The following is a 20,938-nucleotide window of genomic DNA, read 5'->3' as shown; positions in this document are numbered from 1 at the left end:
CCTCTAGAGCACTTCGTGGATAGATAATAGGTATTTCTAATCCCCTGGGAACTTTCTTGGAACAGAGCGATAGATACTTATGTAAAAAAAAAAACAGTTGCTAATTGATGGATTGAAAGGCAAAATCTTTTGTCGATGTAAAGTCCAGTTGACTGATGGTTACTCATTTTTCAAAGCTGTGGCTCTCTGAATCAGCTGAGGATGCAACACCATATTGCCATCCTTTTTCTTCAAGTGTAAGAAATGTGAGTACCTTTGTCAGTACTAATAGAGATTATAATATTCTTATATTTATACTTAAAATTTATTGAGCAGCTCTTGTATAGGAAATTTTAGTGTTAAGGTATCTTCTTGAGGTGACACTGAAAGATACATAAGGCAGTGAAGTAAAGTTAAAAATATGGTTTGTTCTCTTAGGGAAAGAAATAGATGGGGCTTTTGGGGGTTGGAGGAAGAAGACAAAGTGGAAGGGTATTGAGGTTCAGAAAATGTAATTAGGAACATAAAAATATAGGAAATGAAAGTGCTCTTTGAGGAAAAAATAGTAAGACCTTGAAAAGCTCAGGTGAGCCTGTGGTAAATTGGAGATTACCTGAAGCAAGCAAAACATTATCTGAGCTTCTTCAGGGAGTCCCTTGAAAAATATCTGAGCTGCTGAATGGACTTGTGTCATATTTATACATCAAACTTCTTTAATCACAGAATATTGTTTAAATACAAACCCTGATAATTCTCTATGCACAGGGCCCTGAAGAAGGTCCTTTATGAAAAGTCCTAAACTGTAAGGCTGAAAGAAGTAATTTGGCTGTTCTTATTTGTTGCTTGCGTTGTACTCTAAAATACTGTGTGAAAGATGTGATTGGGGACGCATTTCCTGTAGTAGTCACATAATACTGGTCTACTGCTTTAGAGAGAAAAAAGCTACACTGAAAGGTGTTCAGAAGGAGCTGAAGTGATGTGATGCATCATGAAATTTCAGTGCCTCTAAATGTAACACAGTAATGCTTTGCCTGAGATTAAAGCCCATTGACATTAATGGGGGTCTTTTGATTGACTGATGACTGTCCTCAAAAGTTTATCATTTAATAGCATAGAAGACTAAGTGTAAAAAAAGGGCAGTCCTTTTTTTTGTTGTTGGGTTTTTTTGGTTTGTTTTTTTTTTTTTTTTAAGCTGGATATGTATTACTATTATGTAATTTTGGAGATAGGCAGACACAGACATATCTTCATTGTTAAACTGAGTTGAAGATGATGTGCAGGATTCCAGCTTCCAGCTGATAACTTCCACTTCAAAAACCAAATGGAGTTTGGTCACATATAAGCCCAGTTGTAAGTCAGGATTCCCTATGTTGTTTATACAGATTTCTGAGTGCAATGGAAAGGCTGTTTATACTAGCAATGGGGTATAGTCATGTACTAGAGTGCCCACATACTCTGGGTTGTTCCTGAAAAGTTATATCTAATATCTACACTGCATCCCTTAAGCATGGATGCTTCTCTCAACCCCACGCAGACTTTCATTCTTATACAAAAGGGAAAATAAACAGCCAAAATAAAAAATGCGTTTTATGCATTTAAATTGCATCTGATTGGAGCTCCTAATTCTGCTGTGTGAGTGAACTGGTGCAAAAAAATATGTCAGTATTTGTAGAACTTTGCTTTGGAACATCCAAGTTCTTGTAACTTGGACGCTGCTTTCTTGGGCTTTTAAAGGCTCATATCAAAAAAACAATAGCAGGATAAAATTAAAAAGATCTGGAAAATGATAAAGTAGTTTTGAAAGGAAGAACTAAGGGAAATAAAAAATAGATCAACTTCAAAGCAAGCAGTAGCTGGAGGTGATGACAGCTGGATTGTTTTAAACTGCACATCCCTACTTGAATGTTAATTAATTCAAAAACTTTTTAGTATGGTCTGTTTGCCTGACAGAAGTTCATAATGCTCTGTCTCTGAAGTATGGAATGATAACCAATGAATAAGAACCTGCAGGAAAGCCTTTCATTTCCTCTGTCCCAGAAACCATAATCCTGCAGGAGAGCAAAATAATAGCTGGTATGTATCTTTTTAAAAAACCTCTATCAACATTGCGCATCTGAATGACAGAGTGGATAGGATTTTTCCTTTGCTGACCTTTCTGGCGTTTTTTTAACATTCAGTGTGAGGGGGTTTTATGCTGGTTTTTCATATATATGGACCAAGAATTGGGACAGTACCAAAGCACAGTTAAAAATTAAATGGAAATAGAAATATGTAACTGTATTCAAATGCATAATGCAGTAACAGAGAGTCTCCAGATAGGCAAAGACGCCTCTAATTCTTCTTTCACACTGGATTTTTCTTATGAACATTAATGATGTTCTTATGAACATTTTCTTATGAACATTCTTATTAACATTAATGCCTTACTAACATTAGTAACATTACTAACATTAACGAGATTAGTGCTGATATTTTCTACTGTTGCATAAAGGCAAAACAAGAAACGGGGGTTTAAACTTCCTTCTTAAATTTAATGAAGTTACGTAATACTCTCAAAATGGAGTAAGGATATTTTTCCCCTGCTCTAGCTCTATTCTTCTAGTAGGCATTAAAATATGTCAGTGTGCAAATGTGAGTTTACTTTAAGACATGAAGTTGCAATATACAACCACCATCCTCTGGTAGGAGGGGGTGCTGCTTATAAATATCAGATGAATTGAGGCAACCTGGAAGATGTCTTATTACTCAGCAATGTTGAAAAAGATAAATTTGGGTCAGGTCAATGGAAACATTTTTCCTTGCCTTGACTGGAATGTTTTTTACAAGGCTTTTTTTTTTGGTATATTTTTCTTTAACAAACCCTGATGTTTTCTTGACTGAAATGAGTAATTCCAAACTTCCTGAAAATGAAATAAAAGGTTTTCAAGTGGCTATATCTAATAAAGGTACCTTCCTTGGTATTTCAGTAATTCAGTGCTTTCCAACAATATTAAAAAAAAAAGCAGAAAAATTCCCAACCAGTGCTAATTGCCTTACTTTCATATTCAGCCTCAAAGATTTTCTCATCCCTGACCTGTTCATTTAAATTAAATGAGCTCGATTCAGTTATTTACTGACATTGTTACTTTTATGCACTAAAGGAAGGAAATTGCTCCTCTATCTGTAAAAAATAAATAATTTTAACTTGCATAGAAGTTAAATTCTCTCTTGGGCTTGAGATGTGCCTAAATCACTCTCTTCCTCATGCACATGTGTATGATTGACTTTAGAATGCACTTAAAACTAGGCTCCTTATTTATAACCTTCATCCCTTCATGCTGTGTAGAAAGCAGCCCTCAAGGCTGCTGAAGTTTGTTCCGTGTCATCTTGAAACCAGAACTTGCTGACCGAGCTTTCTGAAGTGCGGTAAAGGTAATGGTAGCAGAAAAGAGAGGGTTTGTTCCTGAATTTTTGCAGACTTTCTTGCTTGCTATGCTTTGATTTCTTAGAAGCCCAGAGTTTCAGCAAATTAATAGCTTTGCTGTACAAACAGTATATTATAAGTATAGCTTTCCAACAATACCTTCCTACTCCACCCAAACATGGGGTAGTTTTCACTTCATTTTGAAATGCTGAGCCTGTTGGAATGCAAGGATTTTTAATTATGGAACTGAATTTTCTTACTAATTACAAATCTTTATTTTTAGGTGAAAAAGAGGGTGATATTAGCAGCAAGGGCACATTTAGGGGATACACAAGTCCACTTTACAAATCACAATGTAGAAAAGCTTTGTGGAAAAGGCAATATGTAATGATATGTTTCTATAGAACTTTGATATTTATAGCTTCAAAGAATGAGGATGTTTGGGCAGCAGCAAGTGTGCTTCTTTTAGATGTAATAAGGCGAGACATCCACATGCATTTTGTGTAACTTCAAAGGTGCTAAATGCTACAAAACAAGGAAGGCAAACCAGTTCTTTTGCATGGTTATTTTATCAGTCAGACTTTGAGTATTACAGCATAGATGAAACTAAAACAGGGGTACTTGTTAAGAGTTTGTATAGATGGGTGCAGAAAAGATACAAAAGAGTTTGTATAGATGGGTGCAGTCAAGGGCTCTCTATTTAATGGATTTTCCTTTTGGCTATTAAACTGGTTAAATCTGATTGCCTTCTACAATGAGGTAATTGGTTTAGAGCACAAAGAAATAGCAGTGGTTACTGTTTAGTTTAGAAAGGCTTTTGATACCGTCTCCTATAGCATCCATATGTAAATTGGGGAAGTATTCAATCCAATATTCAGTATGGGACTGCTTGTACAGCAAAGTGAATGAAAACCTGGTGGGGCTATCAAGTTCAAAGAGTAATGATTGGGAGTTCAAAGTCCAGCTGGGGTTAGATAATCATAGAAACATAGAATCATTTAGGTTGGACCAGACCTTTAAGATCAAGTCCAACTTGATCTTAACAGTACTTAACATAGTACTGCAAAGTCCACCTCTAAACCACTCAAGAATCAGTTTTGAGACCATCAAGAAATGGTAATTTCAGAACCTAGCTGACATGGTGCAGTCTTACCCTGCATAGTTAGCTGCTTGGGCAGTCAGTTTCTGGCTGGACAACCATTATGTCTTCTTGCGAATTGCTGATAGATTTACTACAGGAATCCAAATGTACTGTGAGTGGAAACCATGTCTCGCTGATACTGGCACGGGAGGCAGCTGAAAGAATGTTCTTCACAGCCAAAATGCATTGTTTTTTACTGATGCACAGCAGTTCAAGGCTGGATTTTGAAAGACCAAAAGCCAACCATTCATAGATTCCAGAAGAGTGAGCCAAAGTAGGCAGTAGAAGAATACTACATTTTCAGTGTAATCTTGCTGGTTTAGAGTTGGGTTTAAATACTCAGGCACAGTTCCTTGCGACCTGATAAGGTTTGCTTTAATTAGCAGTAGCATCAGGTTGGGCAGAATTCCCACTGCTGGGGCATGTTTGCTTCCAGAGTGAAGCCTGTTACATTTTAGGAAATGTGCTAATTGCAGTTTCAATTCTGCCTTAATTGTATAGACCGTGCCTGTGTTGCCAAACTTGTGAGCGTTCAGCAGTGCTGAGCCCTGGCCCTGTTCTGCCTCCGCTCACAGTCTCTTGCTGCACGTTCTTTTTGTAAGCTTCCCGCCAAAGGAATCTGCTGTTTCTGTGGAACCAGCCTTTCCTCATGCAAATGAAAGTGATTCAGCTTAAAAATGTCATTCCAGAGTCAAAAATGTGCTTCAACAGTTTGCTTAGAAAAACAAATGATCTCTGTTGCCTCAAGCCTCTTTTGAAATAATGAAATGTAATGATTGGCTATGATAAGCACTCTTTTTAGGCTTTTTCTGCACTCAGTCAGGATGAAGACTGTGGTACAGGCAGCTGTAGCTGAACTGACTTCACTGTAACTCCCTTGTATGATGAAGTCCAAGCAGTGTGTCTGTGGCCATGTGTGCTCTAGCAGAGACCAGGCATCCCACTATTGCCTTCAGCTTTTGACTGATTTGCTCCAACTGCTGAGATCTGCAGCAGTGTTTTCTCAGGCATGCTCTGAATGCCTCCCCATAACTATCTATGTGCAGTAGACATTTGGAAGTAATTCTGTTTCCTGCTCTATGCTTGAGACTTAATTGCTGTCATCTGAGAGCATTTATATAAGCACTGCTGGCAGATCAGGCTCTTCAGACTCCCTCCTTCACCATATCCTCCTACAGGCACCGAGCGATGTGCCCGGCCATCCTACCTGTGAACCAGAGGGGAGAGAAAAACAAAGTAATAACATGTCTACATCTAACTTTATTCATGGGATAACTCTAGTGAGTTTGTTTAACTGCTTTTGAAGTATTCAGATGTAAGACTGTGAAGTAATCAACAGAAAAGGACCTGCCTGACCCATCTCACAGCAAACAGCTGCTGCACAGTTCCCTGTCCTGTCTGTAGCATAAAACAGGATGTTTAGAAGGGTTGAGTCTTGCTCAATAGCTCAGGACCAGTGTGGTTCATATGCAGTTGTAACATCATCAGATGCTTTTATGGAATTGAATAGTACAGTGATAAATATTGGATAGCACTGTGAGACCAGCAAGAGAAATCCTTTTTACTGGAAGGGATCCCACAATATTCTGCCTTTGTGGAAGTATCCAGCATGTGTCGAGTCTTGTAATAAAAGCATTGTTCTTCATTATTCTGTATTGGAAATTATCCCTAAAAAGGCAAGCAAAACTCCTGTTTGTGCTGATGGAGATATAAATACATGAACCTGTGAGCTGGGAAAATAGAGACTAGCAAACCAAATATAGGGTAGTATTGTTTCCACCCAGTTAAGGAAACAGTGGAGCAGCAGTAGTAAACTGCCAATAAACTGTCAATTTAAAAATCATTGAGAGGTGTCTGGCAATAGTTTCTCCTTTTCAATTTTCCCTGTCCAGCCAGATCTGGAGTCACAACGCTGAGTGGAAAACAGAATTACTTATTTTGACTCAATTTTCTGGAAGAGATAAAATCCAATTGCCAGATCATGCTTGAAGCCCTTCACCCTGGGAGATTACTTCTTCTGTTGAGTCAGGGTATATTGTTTTGCTCTTGCTTTCTGCCTCTGGACTGTTGTTTAGAGCTTGGAGGTTGGATTTGCTTGCTTGATAAGTGTCAGAGGGTGAACTCGCTCTCTTTAGTGCCAGCCAGAAGTGACTTGCCAGCCACAAAGGGTGTGTCCTTTAGTAGGACTTTGGTTAACTGCTATAGCAATTTTAACAATTAATTAAGTCTCTTCTTGGGAGCTGACTTGCATCTTGATACTTAGCAATATTTATTCATACTTAACATTATTTGTGGACTATGCAGGAAAAACAATTGAGTCTGTAATTTTCCAGTCCCAAAATACATGTTTTAAAATTACCTAAATCATTTAGGAGAACACCCTGGGACTTTCGTGCTTCTAAAACAAGCCACAAAGAGTTGCAGCTCCTTGTCTAGAGGGGTAACCTCCTCAATCACATTGAAAACTCATTTAGAATTAAAACCATTCAGCAACTTTCAATATGTGGAATGCTTTTAAAAACATTTATTGCCAGCTTTGAAAATTATCCTCTAGGATTTTTTTTTTAAGTAGGAACTGAACAGAATGGATGAAAAAGCTCACCTCTTCTCCTAAGAGACAGTTCTGATGAAACTTGATTTCCTACTTAGGGCTGGTTTTAAACTGTGTGCCTGTGTGCATGCATTCCCAGAAGTGTAATGGAAAGGATTTATTAATATCCACTTGTTTTGCAAGGCAGCCTTCATGGGTCACTAACTTGTAACTCCCTTTTCTTCCTGTGTATGCTCACAGAATTTGCAGGAGCACAGTTGTCTTAGTGACCTGTTCTTTCACAAGGTCTCTGTCAATCTTCGCTGAAATTAGCCACTGGAATCAAATGGGCTTGGGGACACACATGTCACAGTACATCCAGTAGGATCTCAAAAGCCTAATTTCCTTAGGAAACCACAGGGGAATTTCAAAATGAAACATTTAACCAGACCTTCAGCTGGCATGAACCAACACAGAGCCACAGACTTTGAGAAAGTCAGTTTCCAATGAACATCTGTGCTAGTTATTATTTTAGACAGTCTTGTAATGAATAAACCCTCTGCATGATACTCTTGAATCTGTGTGTGTCATTCGTTGCTTATTCTCTTGGGCATGCAGGGAGACTTACGCTGAATTTGAAGCCACTGAGAGAACATACATCTTCTGTATCCCTTAGTACTAGCAATGTGCTACAGACTTCATTAGTGGTCAGTGTCTCCAAAAGAATGCTGAGTTATTTGGATCTAAGTGCATTGCTGTACAGTAGCTGTTATTTAAAGTTCACTGAGATGCATGCTGTATCCGGAATTTAAATGTCTGAATGTAAATTTGACTTCATCTTGAGAATCAAATATTTCATATTAAGTGAACTGTGGATTGGTTTAGCCTTTTATTAGTAAGGGATTCCAGGTCCTTCCTTGTGTATGTAACTATAAAATACTTAGGTAAACTGTGTTGTAGCAATCATTACTAACATAAATTATATCTGCACAGGGAATGCAAAATAGGTTTTGTATGTATCAGTGCTCTTGAAAAGTATCTGATTTTCAAAGTAATTGGTGTTTACATTATAATTTGCATGGCATGGTAATTTGGATAATGCTCAATTTATTACTGCTCAAAAAAAATGTTATCAAAAGATAAACAAAAGCAGTCTGATTCTTACTGGAGTAAATGAGAGGGTTTTTTTCCACTGATTTAATGAGAACTGGATCAAGCTCTACATTATTGTTGCAACAGGCTGTCAGTCAAAGATTATTAACACCAACCTTCTCTTGTCCCTCTCTTGGCAGTCTGCACACACATACAACAGTACATCTGCAAAATGGTTGTTAGCACGTATCATCTTTCACTTCGATTTACTTCTGCATCTCTGCTTTGTGAGTCAGCAGGACTAAACTTCGTAATTCATAACTTGGCTTTTCATATTCTAGAAATTTTTTCAAACTTAAAAATTACTGTATCTATGTAATCATTTATTTCCTTACACTTTTCACAAACTGGCATCAGAATGTCAAATAGAGATTGAAAAGTTAATGAACCAGCTGTTTTCATCATCATAGAATTATCATAGAATGGTTTGGAAGGAACCTCAAAGCTCATCCAGTTCCAGCCCCTTTGCCACCTTCCACTAGACCAGGTTACTCCAAGCCCCATCCAACATGGCCTTGAACACTGCCATGGATGGGGCAGCCTCAGTTTCTCTGGGCAATGTGTGCCAGTGCCTCACCGCATGCACAGAGAAGCATTTCTTCTCTATGTCTAATCTAAATTTACCCTTTTTAAGCTTAAAGACATTTTGTTTCTATCCTTTTTTTTCATTAAACAACCATAGCTCCTCTGTTCCAGTCTTTTTATGTTAAGAAGTGTAAAAGCATTGAGGTTTGGTTACAGGACGTGTCAAGAAGTCCCTCTTGGTGAAAGAAAAGCATAAAACTGGCAGACTGTGTTCAATACCAGTCATCATCTTTCCTGCCTTTGTCAAACTATGTTTTCTACTGTTGTAGGTCTATCAGACCTTAAGCTCCTTTAATTATTGCATTTGTAGGACTAGTAAAAATGCAATGTAATGGAGCTGTTTTCTCATAAAATCCTTTTCTGTCCCTTACTATTTAATCTGTGAACCACGGTTGTTAATGTCTGCAGAAAAACTACCTACCTGCAAGTTTTGCTCAGGCAATTTTTTTTTCCCTCCAGTACAGCATTGAGAGCTGTATTCCCTTCCATCATACACCTGCCATCTCCTCAGCTGAAGTAATGGTGGTTGACTCCTCCTACATTAGATTGTCTATAAGCAGAGACAGGTAACAGGAGAGTATAGTTTGCAGCTTTGGGGATATTTCTGCAAGAAAAAATAAGACCTTAGAAGGATACCTTCAGGAAGGCTCCCTGTTTGTATTTGTGGAGTGGTCTTTCTTTTCGTCTTAGCCTGTTCTCTTAAAGTGTTTTTGCTTGAGACACTGTCGTGTTGTCATGCCGTGTCCACCTTCCCACTGATTTTCTCTTTTTCTGGTGGTGTTTTCAGTCTTTTTTTTTCTATCTGGTTCCCTGTCCAGACTTTACTTGTCTTTTACACATTCATGATGTGAACCAGATGTTAATGTGGGGGATATAGGGTACAATAATGTGGGGTGACTTTCAACAGCAAACTGAGCAGCAGAGAATTTACAGGTGTTGGTTTGAAAATTATGTGTATCTGGGGGTGTGAGATTGGAATGATTTCCTATGCTGTCATTTAAAACACTTGTCCTGTTGTTGGCTTATTAAGCAGTGGAATTAACCTCGAGAGAAATCCACCTGAAAGAAAAACAAGCTCGGTCTAACTTGCCCAAGTGGGTTGTGCTTTGCACGCCTTGACTGGATAAACTGGGACACTTGCTAGTGATGAGTGATGGGCTTTGACAGCCATCTAGTGGCTTGTACGGAGTTTCTCCCCCAGTAATTAGTACAAGTTCGGTGGTGTCACCAAACTGTGCCTGGGTATGTCAGTGCATGATGTGACCTTTACTTACAAACTGCTGATGTGTGTAGTCTCACTTATGATGATTTAGCATATTAGCTATTACCAACTATTTGTCTTCTGATTAAATAGCTCTTTAAAGCAAAACTTATACTCCAACAGATCAATATTTAACAGAAAAATATTTGCATTATACTTACTGTCTTTTCATTGAAATCCTCTTTCACAAACGTCTGAGCTCCTGAGTGAATGAGTCCTTAAATATATCAGAGCACTTTTCTTCTACCTTGCCTTTTATATTTGCAGACTACTTTGAAACTCATTTTCACTGACTTCAATGGATTTGCAACCCTGTAGATTGTCTAATCAGGCCCAATACCAATTAGAGTTGTACTTGTTGATGGGTTAGCAGATCCTTTTGCCACGTTAAGAGTTTCCAAAGCTGCTTTCCAAGCCATTCAGTGCCTTGTGTTACAACTTCAGAAGAAGAAAGAGCGTGTGACATAAAGAGTTTGTGAATTTGTCTCTCTAATAAAAAAAAAAACAACTTGCAGATTTCCAAACCAGGGTGGAAATAGTAGAACAGTTTGCTGCCTCTCCTGGCCTGGGTGTGATGGATAACATGCCTGTAATTCAGGACTGAGAGTAAATTATCAAACTGTGCTTGTGGCATGAGTTGGCTTTGAAACAGCTGTACTTTTCAGAAAATTCTCTGTTTAATGCAATTACAGCAGAAAGGAAAACTGAAAACATCAACCATAATTGAAAGATATAATATAAAAAATGTGTTTTCTGTCAGCATTCTGGGGTTAGGGGTTTTTTTGGTGGTTTGCTTTTGGGGTTTTGTTTGGGTTTTTTGGTGGTGGTATTTTTATTTTCCCTTATTATCAACATATCTGCAATCTGCAATCCCGTAGTATCAACATATTGCAATCTGAAGAGCACTTCCAGAAGTTGGTATGTGCTTTTTTCCTCATGCCTTTGTCTGCCTCTTTCTCAGCTGAGTGGGCGACCCAGGCAGGAGCTCGTCACCATCTGGCTCAGCTCTGATTTGCCAAAGTAGTTGCTATGTGGTTTATTTGAAGTTATGACAGAATGCTGACTTTGGGCTTGATAACTTAGAAATTTCATTTATGCAAACTGCTGCTCTTCTGAACAGCCCAACAAGTTCTGTGGGTAATACATTAAGGAAGACATAGACCGTATGCCAGACATCTGGGGGGAAAAGGCTAAATATGTCAGACCGTGTGTTATGTCATGCACACAAGGGAGAGGCGAGAAGAGTGCTTTCCAAAATACGATCTGCAGTTTGGAAAATGATTCTCACAGTGTCATAAATGGACTGTAGAGCACACTTAGTTGATGTCTTTACTTCACACTGAAAACATTTCCTCCTCAGCTTCTGCAGCACTCCTTCGAGTCATTTTGTCAGTTGGTTGAACTAACTGAATGTCGTGGTTTAAACCAAGTCCCCCTACTCCCGGAGAGTTAGGAAGGAGAATCCAAAGAATGTAGCCCCCACGGATTGAGATAAGAACGGTTTAATAGCTAAGGCATAACACAAAACCCCTACTGCCATTTACTACTAATAATAATAATGATACAGCAAACAGCAAGTGAAAAGAATACAACACCCCACCAGCCACCGACCCATAACTCACTCCACCCTGCCTGGCCGAGCACCATGTGCTCCCTCCTCCATTTTTCTCCAGAGCTCTCCCCTCCAGCTCTCTCTTTCCCAGTATGCCTCCTGGGCATCACGTGCTATGGTATGGAATACCTCTTTGGCTAGCCTGGGTCAGGTGTCCTGTCTCTCCTTCCTCCCAGACTCCCCCTGGCTGGAAAAAACCTTGAACAAAAACACCCTCAAAACATGCTCAAACCATGACACTGAAGAAAGGAGCTGACCTGGTATAAATTTAGATTTTGGTTTCTGTTAGAAAGCTTCAGAAGTGATAGCAGGCAACAGTTAATGAGACATCTGCTTCATTTCTTCGAGCTCTGACATTGATGGAGTAACTAGACTTGAGTTGAGGTTTGAAGCTAAAATTCCAAATCTGCTCATATTTATTACTTTGTGATTTTCTGATTACATCTGGTTTAAATTAGGACAGAAATGCATAGAACAGTGTAACTGTCTATGTGCTTAGAGCTGTTAATTTTTACACTAGTAACAGGTTTTCCTAAAAAATAATGGTCATGATTTTTGACTAGTGGAATGTGTCATATATGATAAATATAATTGTCGCTATACCTATTCTTCTATCAGAAATTAGGGCTGTTTGGGAATGTTCAGATAATGTTTTTAACCAGATTGTCTGGTTTCAAAGACATTTTTGATAGGAATATTTCTGTAGTCAGATCGAGCTCCCAGATGGGTGAGATTAATCTTCTCTGCAGCATCCCAGGGGACAGGAGAATAATTTTGGATGGTGCATAACAGATTTGCTGTGTGTGACTTGTGTCTTGGCACTGGGGTTCTTGGTTTGCAGGTTTGTGATTTGAGATGGATAGAACAGTACTGAAACAGATCCTCATGTCCCCTTAAATGCTGCTGTCAGTCAAATTGGGAAATTGTCAAGATTTCTAAGTTATTAATTCAACCCAGAGAAGTTGTTCTGCCTTGGTGACAACAAATTGGTTGGAGAGGAGAGAGCAAAAGCTTTCTAAAAAATTAGTAAGAAATTAATTCTTAATTAGAATTCAAAGAAAAGAAAGAAAAGAAATAGTGTTAAGAAAGAAAAGAAACTCTTTGTAAATGAAGCGGATTAGGTTAAAAATGATATGTGTGAGGTCAGTAAAATAGAATGACCTTCATACAAATGTGTGGATATGTACATAGGACATATGAATGTAGTCAGTCAATGCATAGGATAGTCTCTCATGTATAATTAAAATATTTAAGTAGTATTTTGTATGCAATTCATATATATTTGTAGCAATAATTTATGTCTCTGCTGGTGTAATCATGTAGAGCCCATGCCCAAGTGGATTATAAAAACCTAAACAAAATAAGTGATTTGAGCCTCTCTTCATTCAGTTGGAGATGCTGCTGCAAGTACCTTTGCAATGGAGACTGCTGTTGCCAATGGGCAGTGACTGTTCTGTTTGATTCTCTGTGTTGGTGTTACCTTACAGCAAGATCTAATAAAGGAGGTTTTTTCTCTTCAACAAACTCTGCCATGTCTGTTCAATGCAGTTGTAAATCTGGTTGTGTAAGCTGCACGCAGAAGGGAGCAGGTAGTTTGTGCTGTAGAAGTCTTCCCAGTCAGATGTCTCCAATGCCCTGTGCACAGCAGTTACAAAGAGCAGGAAAATGGCAGGAGTTCCTCAACGCAGAGTTAGTTCTAGAATGACATCCGTACCAGAATGACTTGTGAGACGGTGTTCATTTGACGCTGTGGTGGGTTTGTGCATTCCATGATGACGCTGTTTTACTGCTTTCTGATCAAGAAATAAGGTGGTAAAATAAGAAAAGCATTTAAGGTGACTGGTATTTAAAAGTTCTCAGTATCAGCTTCAGACATGCTGGTGGACTGTTTTCTTCATGTATGTGATACCGCTTCTCATGTTCAGATGTGCTCTTTGCTAGTCCAGAACTCCTTTTATTTCATATTTGAAAAATGTGTTGTATATTCTCTGTCTCCTATCCCAGGAGAAGATGTTGAAGAAATAGCTTGCACTCAGAATGGCCAGATGTACCTGAACAGGGATATTTGGAAGCCCTCACCATGCCAGATTTGTGTCTGTGACAATGGAGCTATTCTTTGCGATGAAATCCAGTGTCAAGATGTGCTGGAGTGTGAGAACCCACAGGTGCCCCCAGGAGAGTGCTGTCCTGTGTGTCCCCATACAACACGTGATTTTGACACAAACATTGGTAAGTTTGTTTTCCAGTTTCCTTTTTTGAAAGGAGAGACAGCCCAAAGAACTAGGAACCTCATGATACTGAAATTTCTAATAGTATTTGCACGGTGGAAATTTGAATCTAAAAGTAGTAGGTACTTGTCAGTCATCTTACATTTTGGATTGCACTAGAGCTGGCTCTGGAAACAGTTTTCCTCAGACTATGAAACTGATATAAGCCCAAATGCCTTTATTACTGAAAGGTTGATCAGAATTCCATTCTTGATATTTCAAGGAGGTTCAGTTCTGTCTTCTTTTTGTGGTTCATCTTGGGCTGAAAGGTAAATATATTAAGAGAAACCTGTATAATAAACATATTAAGATAAAGATACGTTTATTACATAAATATACATGGTAAAATAAGTGCATGCTTTACTAAAACACTCAACTCAAGGCCCCTCCAGTTGATGTATAAATGTCAACATTATATGTAAGCAGTAAAATGTAAACAGTATGAAGTGTTGCCCCAAAATGGAAACATGGACAAGTGATCCTTTTGTAAGACATGTGAATCAAAATTAGCATGAAGTATTGTGAAGTCCTTGGTTTTGCATACTTTCTGCTATATACCTCAAAGATACGTCTTTTCCAGGCCCTTTCTTCTTCCTGGACACACTTGGCTAAAGCAATCTCCCCTCAATTTTCCTAAAAGAAAGTCTCTTAACTTGCAATTAATGCTCATTAATATTGTGTATTGAACTACATTCTATATACAACAATTAAAACAGTTTCTTCAGGAGATATAATTGCTGTTATAAACTTAATATAGAACAAAGTAGTGATAAAAAGCACATGGCAGGGACCTTGTAATTGAGCAATGGAGCTAGATTTGGCAAACAATAAATAGATGGTGCATCCTCCTGTGTTTTGGGAGGCATTAGGCCAATGCCAACAAGGTGCACTCAGAAAATATAAAAGCAGAATGGATAAATTCCAGAATTCCTTATTGTTATTCAAGGTATTATTAAAATATTCCCCTGAAGGATTTTTGTGGATATAAGTGTGGATATATGGCTCTGACTGCAGGCACATGATATTGCAAATGCTTTTCAAACAAGAAGTCAGAAGTCCTTCAGTTAGCTCTCTCCTTTGAAAAATACCATGTAGTATGTTGTGGGTCCATCAACATCACTTGTGTTGAAGTCAGTAATAAAGCTTCCTTTGACTTCAGAGTCAATCATTAGGTCAGCTTCTGACAGTTCCCTATAAGATATTCTGCTTTCTGAAAGTGCTTTTTCTTATTCTGTACAATCATGAAAAAGACTGAGACACCACTGCAAACTGTTCTGATTCCTCACAGCTGACCAAGGGAGTATGCATGTCTCTGGGAACTTCCTCAGCTCCCTCTGGGCAATTCACCATGTTCTGTGCATCAGACATCGGGGATGGCCCTAGCTGCAACACCTTCACTCGACTCTTAACATGTTCTGTCAGAGTAAAAACATTAACCTCCTTCTCTTTTCTTGTTCTTTTTAATAGGTAGAGGAAGAAAGGTAAGATTTCCTATTTTGTTTTTTAACTGTATTACAGCTGGTAAAAGAATGTCCTTGGAGCACAGAATTTAAATACGGGCTCTGCTAAAAACACCTTATTCTTTCCTCTTGGTCATCTTTGATGACCAGGGAGATTAGATTCCCCAGTGTTGGATACTTTTAGGATTCAACTGGGCAGGGTGCTGGGCCATCTTGTCTAGACTGTGTTTTTTTTTCAAAGAATGACTGACCAGATGACCCTTGAGGTCACTTCCAGCGTGGTATTCTGTGACTCTGTGATTGCAGTCAACATGAAAAACTGCTGGGATGCAGGCAAAAATCTTGGTCTAAATATAGTGAGTCCTCTGGCTGAAAATCCCTGTTGTTTGCATCAAAGGAATTCCAGTTTGAGTAGTTCAGTTGTTTCATCTCTAGCAGTGGGTCATTAGAAGTAGGTCATTAGAAGCCAAACTAGGTTGTTTTACTGAGACTTGGCTTCCTAGTGTGCAGTAGGTAGCACTGGGGCAATGCATTCTTGCACAAAGCCATGGTTCTGTGGGCAGCATTTCTCATAGCATGCAGTTAAAAAGCAGATCTATTCCTACACAAGAAATTAAGATACATTCTGATAAATGAGATTCTAAGATAGAAAGCAGCTACAAAAAATAATTGAAATAAGTTTTAGGTGGTCAAATATATACACTCACTAAAACTGAGTAGCTGTCTATGCAGAGGTAGGTATTGGAAATAAATGGACTGTAACCAGATTATTGTTAATCGATAAACAAGGCAGGAAATTTTTTATTGTTACAAAGTCCTCTTTTTCCCCTTAATAAAACAGTTACCACCAATAAGTATAAACCTAATTATTTTATGTAACATGCAATAGTTGTCAACACATTCAGCTCAAAGAAAAGTCAGTTGGCAAATGCCATGTCCTTCACTCTGAAGCTATGTGCTATCATTTTCTATTCTGTCTCTATGCTATATATGGATATACAGGTTTTTTCTGTCCATAGATTCAGTGATATGAATTTTAATTGAATACCTTGAAGAAATGGAATCTGAATGCTGCTCTGGGCTCTTCATTTCATATAAATCAAATCATCCAATAACCAGAACTACATCCTGTTTTCAATATTTACATATCATGGTATTTTTCTTTACTGTGGCTCTTCGTTTCTCCAGTATATTACACAGTTAGAAAAAGTCTGTTAATTTATAGCCTTCATTTAATCAGTGTCCATAGTCATTAAAAAACTGTATGGATTAGCTATCACAGGTACTTTAACTGAGTTTCCTTGGAGAATTTTTAGCATTTGTCACAGTCACAGGGATAGTACTGGTAAAACCGGTAGTGTTAATTGTACTTGTTTTCTGACATTTTTGCATGTCTTTCTTACAGGGACAAAAAGGGGAACCTGGAATAGTGCCACCTGTAAGTTCATTTTTTTCTTCATGTATCAACACACCCTAGAAGAGTGTATTTTACTGCTTTAAAGCAGAATTGCAGTAATTAAGGAAACACAACAAAAATTTACAGCCTAGAAATGAAATAAATTATTTTTGCTGTTTCACATACGGAACATTAGCACTCCCTGTCATTTGCATTGTGGGGAAAAATTTATTGAGTTAGATTTGTTATAATCTTTACATATATAGTTAGAATTTTGTGGAGGTATAGTGGTAAATTAGTACTTTGGAAGCATAGAGACACTTGGGGAAGATGGTGAAATAAATTATCACTTTCTATCTTTATTATACCTTTCTAGAACGACGACAGACAAAAGAATCAATAACTTGAGACTAAATAACTGTAATACACATTTATTTAATCTTTTTTAGAATAACAATGATACTTCCAAGATTTTGCTTATATTGCTTATCAAAAGACTACAAAATGGAAAGAGCTAACCAGTGAAACTTTATTTATTTTGCCCCCCCAAAAAAAGCCTTACAACTTCATTGTTTCTTTTATTTTCTGTCTTTGTACTTACTTTTCAATAATTAATTTTCCGTAGGATAGTCATGACAAATATAGCCATAATGTTGTGTGGTAACTTTGATTTATATTGCCTTCTTTAGGTTTCAGGAATAAGAGGCCGCCCGGGACCAGCCGTGAGTATTTTCCGATCTTCTGTTTCTCTGATGATGTTTTTCACTTTCTGCCATTTCTGTTTTCTGTTGTGGGGATGATGTGGAGGAGGACTTTTCCATGCTGGATTTGAGGAGGCAAGAAGATTGTGAGATGTTTTACTAGTCTCAGGTCAGCCTATGCCTGAAGTGAATGAATATGTACTTGTCATACATGCATGTCTCAGAACCTTTGTGTGAAGTTGATGCTGGGGAACACTTCTCTGGCAGGGATTGACCTGGAGTAGGACATGCAGCATTCTCAGAGAGCAGTTTTGGACTAGCACGAGGGATGTCTTGGATTTATACATCTCCATGTTAAAAGCCTCCAGCATGCGGAAAACCTTTGCTAAATTAACCTGCAGATCATATGAGAGAAGAAAGTATTTTGTAGATCTCTGCATCCTGGTTCTACTCCTTTCAGGCAATGTACAATTGAGAATAAATATTGAATATTTGGTGATTGCAGCTGTTTTCTTCATGATGATGTGAAAAAGCCCAAACCCACAAATTAGTTTGCAAATAAGCATTGCATTTTGTGTTTTCAGGGCTTTATTAATTGTTAGCTAGTTTAAATGGCACTTCAAATCTTTCTTTTAGGGACCTCCAGGCTCACAAGGACCACGAGGAGAACGAGGACCAAAGGGAAGACCTGTAAGTTATTAAATGTCTCAGAAATCAAATACTGGACTAACCTCTAAAGGTTAGATGGCTTTAAACAGTCTCCATGCCTTCCAGAGTTACCAGAACTTTCCTCATATTTTCCAAGAATTAGGTAACAAACAGAAAAACGTTCATATTTCCCCATTCCCTGGGTGTATTGAAACCTCACTGCTCTGAGACAATTGACAAGAGTTTTAGCAGTATTTCCACTAAAAGCCATACTTCTTCAACAAACTTTCCCAAAGTAGTGTTTGAGAGTATGGCTTTAAAAGAAAAGGAAATTAAAGGACAAAACTGGAACATCACGTTCTCCTTTTTAAGAACTTGCTGACTTTCTGCTGGTTAGTACTGTGCATCAGAAGAGTGAGCTGTGTGGCTCAAAGGCAAAGCTCAGGAAGCTAGCAGGAGTTAATTTGTGACTATGTATGTTGGTATGCTGGTGAATAATATGATCAAGATTGCTCAGTGGAAATAAAGACTTCAGAAGAGAACTTTGCTGTCTGAATGTGGAGAACCACAGAAAAGCCAAAAGGGAGTGTTAAAAATACCAAAGATGACACATTCCTGTTGAAAAAGCTAGGTCAAAGAGCTTCAGTGCTGCAAAAAGCAGTTTTTAAACAGCTGTATAATTGTAATTTCTGTGTGGATATTTTTCTATCCCTCAGAAGAAAATGAACCAATACTGAGTTTAGGCATAGGCCTAAAAGTGACCCCTTTGTGCTGTTCTCCAGTGTGTGCCTGTTGTCCATAGATGGTAATGACACTTCTAAAGCAGTGGAGTAAGCATGTAGCCTGTTCCAGATGGATGCCAAGCTGCAGCTCTCTAGATCACCATTAGGTGTTTCTCTGATGAATAACTGTCAAGATCTTAAAAGAATTCTGGGAACAATTGTGAAGTCTTGTGGTACACAGAGGAATCTTGATTATGTTTGTACAAATGTCTGAAGTGCTCTTGTAATGTGCAGTATGATCAATGAGATGCTAAGTAATTTCTGATTCTGTGCCATGCACCCCTTGTATGTCTCAATAGAGTGGTAACTAGATGCACCTAAAATACCAAGTTTGTAAATACTTTTGAGCTCCTTTGGCATAGGTTATTTTGCTGCTTTCAAGGAATAGCAAGGGGTTAGGAATCCATTGGCTCCTCTGAAAATGTTATGTCAGAGGTTCTGGTGAGCTGTATGTGTGTCAAAGTGTAGGTCTGAGACCAGAGAACACCGCTTTTGGATACGAAGTGACTGTTAGGGCAGGATTTTGTATTCTTACTGGTGGGGAAAAAAAGTTATGTTACACCTGCAGTTATAGTATATAAAACCTCTCTGCATATTGTTTACAACTTGTTTAAAATACCTCATGGAGCAGGTAACCTTGTACAGACACCCTTTGTAAAATTAACCTGGCTAAATTCATTACTGACAGGTGCTATTACAAAACCCCTAAGCACATTTCCAAGCTGTTTATTTGTTTCTTTGGATATTTTTGTTTGTTCCTTAAATGAGCTTCTACTGACTAGTGAGCAGGAACCCTACTTTGCTATGGGTCCCTACCATTTAAAATATCAGGACCCTTGGGTGTAAAATGAAATCAGGAGTGTTAGCATGTTTTTTACTTCAAATTCTTTTCTAGTGTGACAGTGAGGGAGAAATAGCTAGAGAATCGCATGTTGGCATTTGCAAAATGCATTTGGAGCATGATAGTATTTTAGGTGTTTACAAATGATCTTTTGAAGATAGAAAATAAGCTCAAGCATCCTCAGAACCATTGATATAATCTGTTTCAATATGGGTTTACAGTCGGTTGCAATTGCTGTAGCAGTTAAAATAGACAATAGCTTGAGAGTATGCTGCCATGATCTGCATTTCCTTTTATTCCATTACAGGCAAAACCTGTAATAGTTTCCTGAACAGCAGCAGCAATAGGCAAGAATGAGTCAATTGCATGTTTAAACTCTGCCACCTCGTGGCCCATTGTGAGCATTCTTTTTTCTTTTTCTTTTTTTTTTTTTTAACTCATTGAGCTGGTGGAAGAACATGGAAGAGCATTTTTAATATACATACACATAGATAAATAATGCAAAATAGATGAAAGTATAATCATGGTTTTGATAAAAAACATTGGTTAAACACCATTGCTTAGTTGTCACCTACAAATGCAAACATGGTTTTTGGTGACTCTTTGATTTCTGATGTGGGGGGATTGCAGAGTTGCTCTTGACTAAAAAGTAGATCCTTTTCTAAAAAAAAAAAACAAACAAAAGAAAGACCTTTTACTATATCAGATTCTGTTAAGGTGCCTTGGTATGAATATTGAAAATCAGTAGTTGTATGGGAGCTTGCTTAATTCTTTATAGGCAATTGTGTTTTTCTGCAATATTTCATTTTGTTTTATTTTGACAGCTAACAAAAGAAGGTGGCTCATTCTTTTCCTCCTTTGGACAGTATACACTTTTAGGTTTGGCAGTGTGTATTTCTGTTTATAATAGAAATATTAAATAATAAAGTTTTCTGCTAGAACCTTCTTCCATCCAACATGCATGAATCTTCTAACTTGTTTCAGAATACTATCTACTTGCAACTCATTCTGCGAGTAGAAGTGTGTGTATGCACATGTATGTCTGATAAGAAACAGATTTTTCCCCTCATTGCTAGGCTTACAGGAATTCCAGACCATCAAGACAGATAGAGAATTAAGAGAATTAGCTGATTTGCTTGGAATTTTCAGGACTCGTATTGCCACTGCTATCTCAGTGTAG

The 20,938-nt window shown here is 38.0% G+C and overlaps 1 protein-coding gene across 1 annotated transcript in view; it reads left to right on the top strand.

Annotated features, from left to right (window-relative positions):
* COL5A2 (collagen type V alpha 2 chain) overlaps nucleotides 1-20,938 on the top strand; it is a 127,951-nt gene that overhangs the window by 55,904 nt on the left and 51,109 nt on the right. Inside the window, exons 2-6 of the mRNA XM_005145591.3 lie at nucleotides 13,668-13,892; nucleotides 15,398-15,411; nucleotides 16,796-16,828; nucleotides 17,476-17,508; nucleotides 18,124-18,177. Coding sequence (XP_005145648.1) covers nucleotides 13,668-13,892; nucleotides 15,398-15,411; nucleotides 16,796-16,828; nucleotides 17,476-17,508; nucleotides 18,124-18,177 — 359 coding nt within the window. The remainder of the gene's footprint in view (nucleotides 1-13,667; nucleotides 13,893-15,397; nucleotides 15,412-16,795; nucleotides 16,829-17,475; nucleotides 17,509-18,123; nucleotides 18,178-20,938) is intronic.

Source organism: Melopsittacus undulatus, chromosome 8, assembly GCF_012275295.1.
Source record: "Melopsittacus undulatus isolate bMelUnd1 chromosome 8, bMelUnd1.mat.Z, whole genome shotgun sequence".
Taxonomy (NCBI): domain Eukaryota; kingdom Metazoa; phylum Chordata; class Aves; order Psittaciformes; family Psittaculidae; genus Melopsittacus; species Melopsittacus undulatus.
The sequence above is the reverse complement of the archived record's forward strand: the minus strand, read 5'-3'. Positions and strand labels throughout refer to the sequence as shown.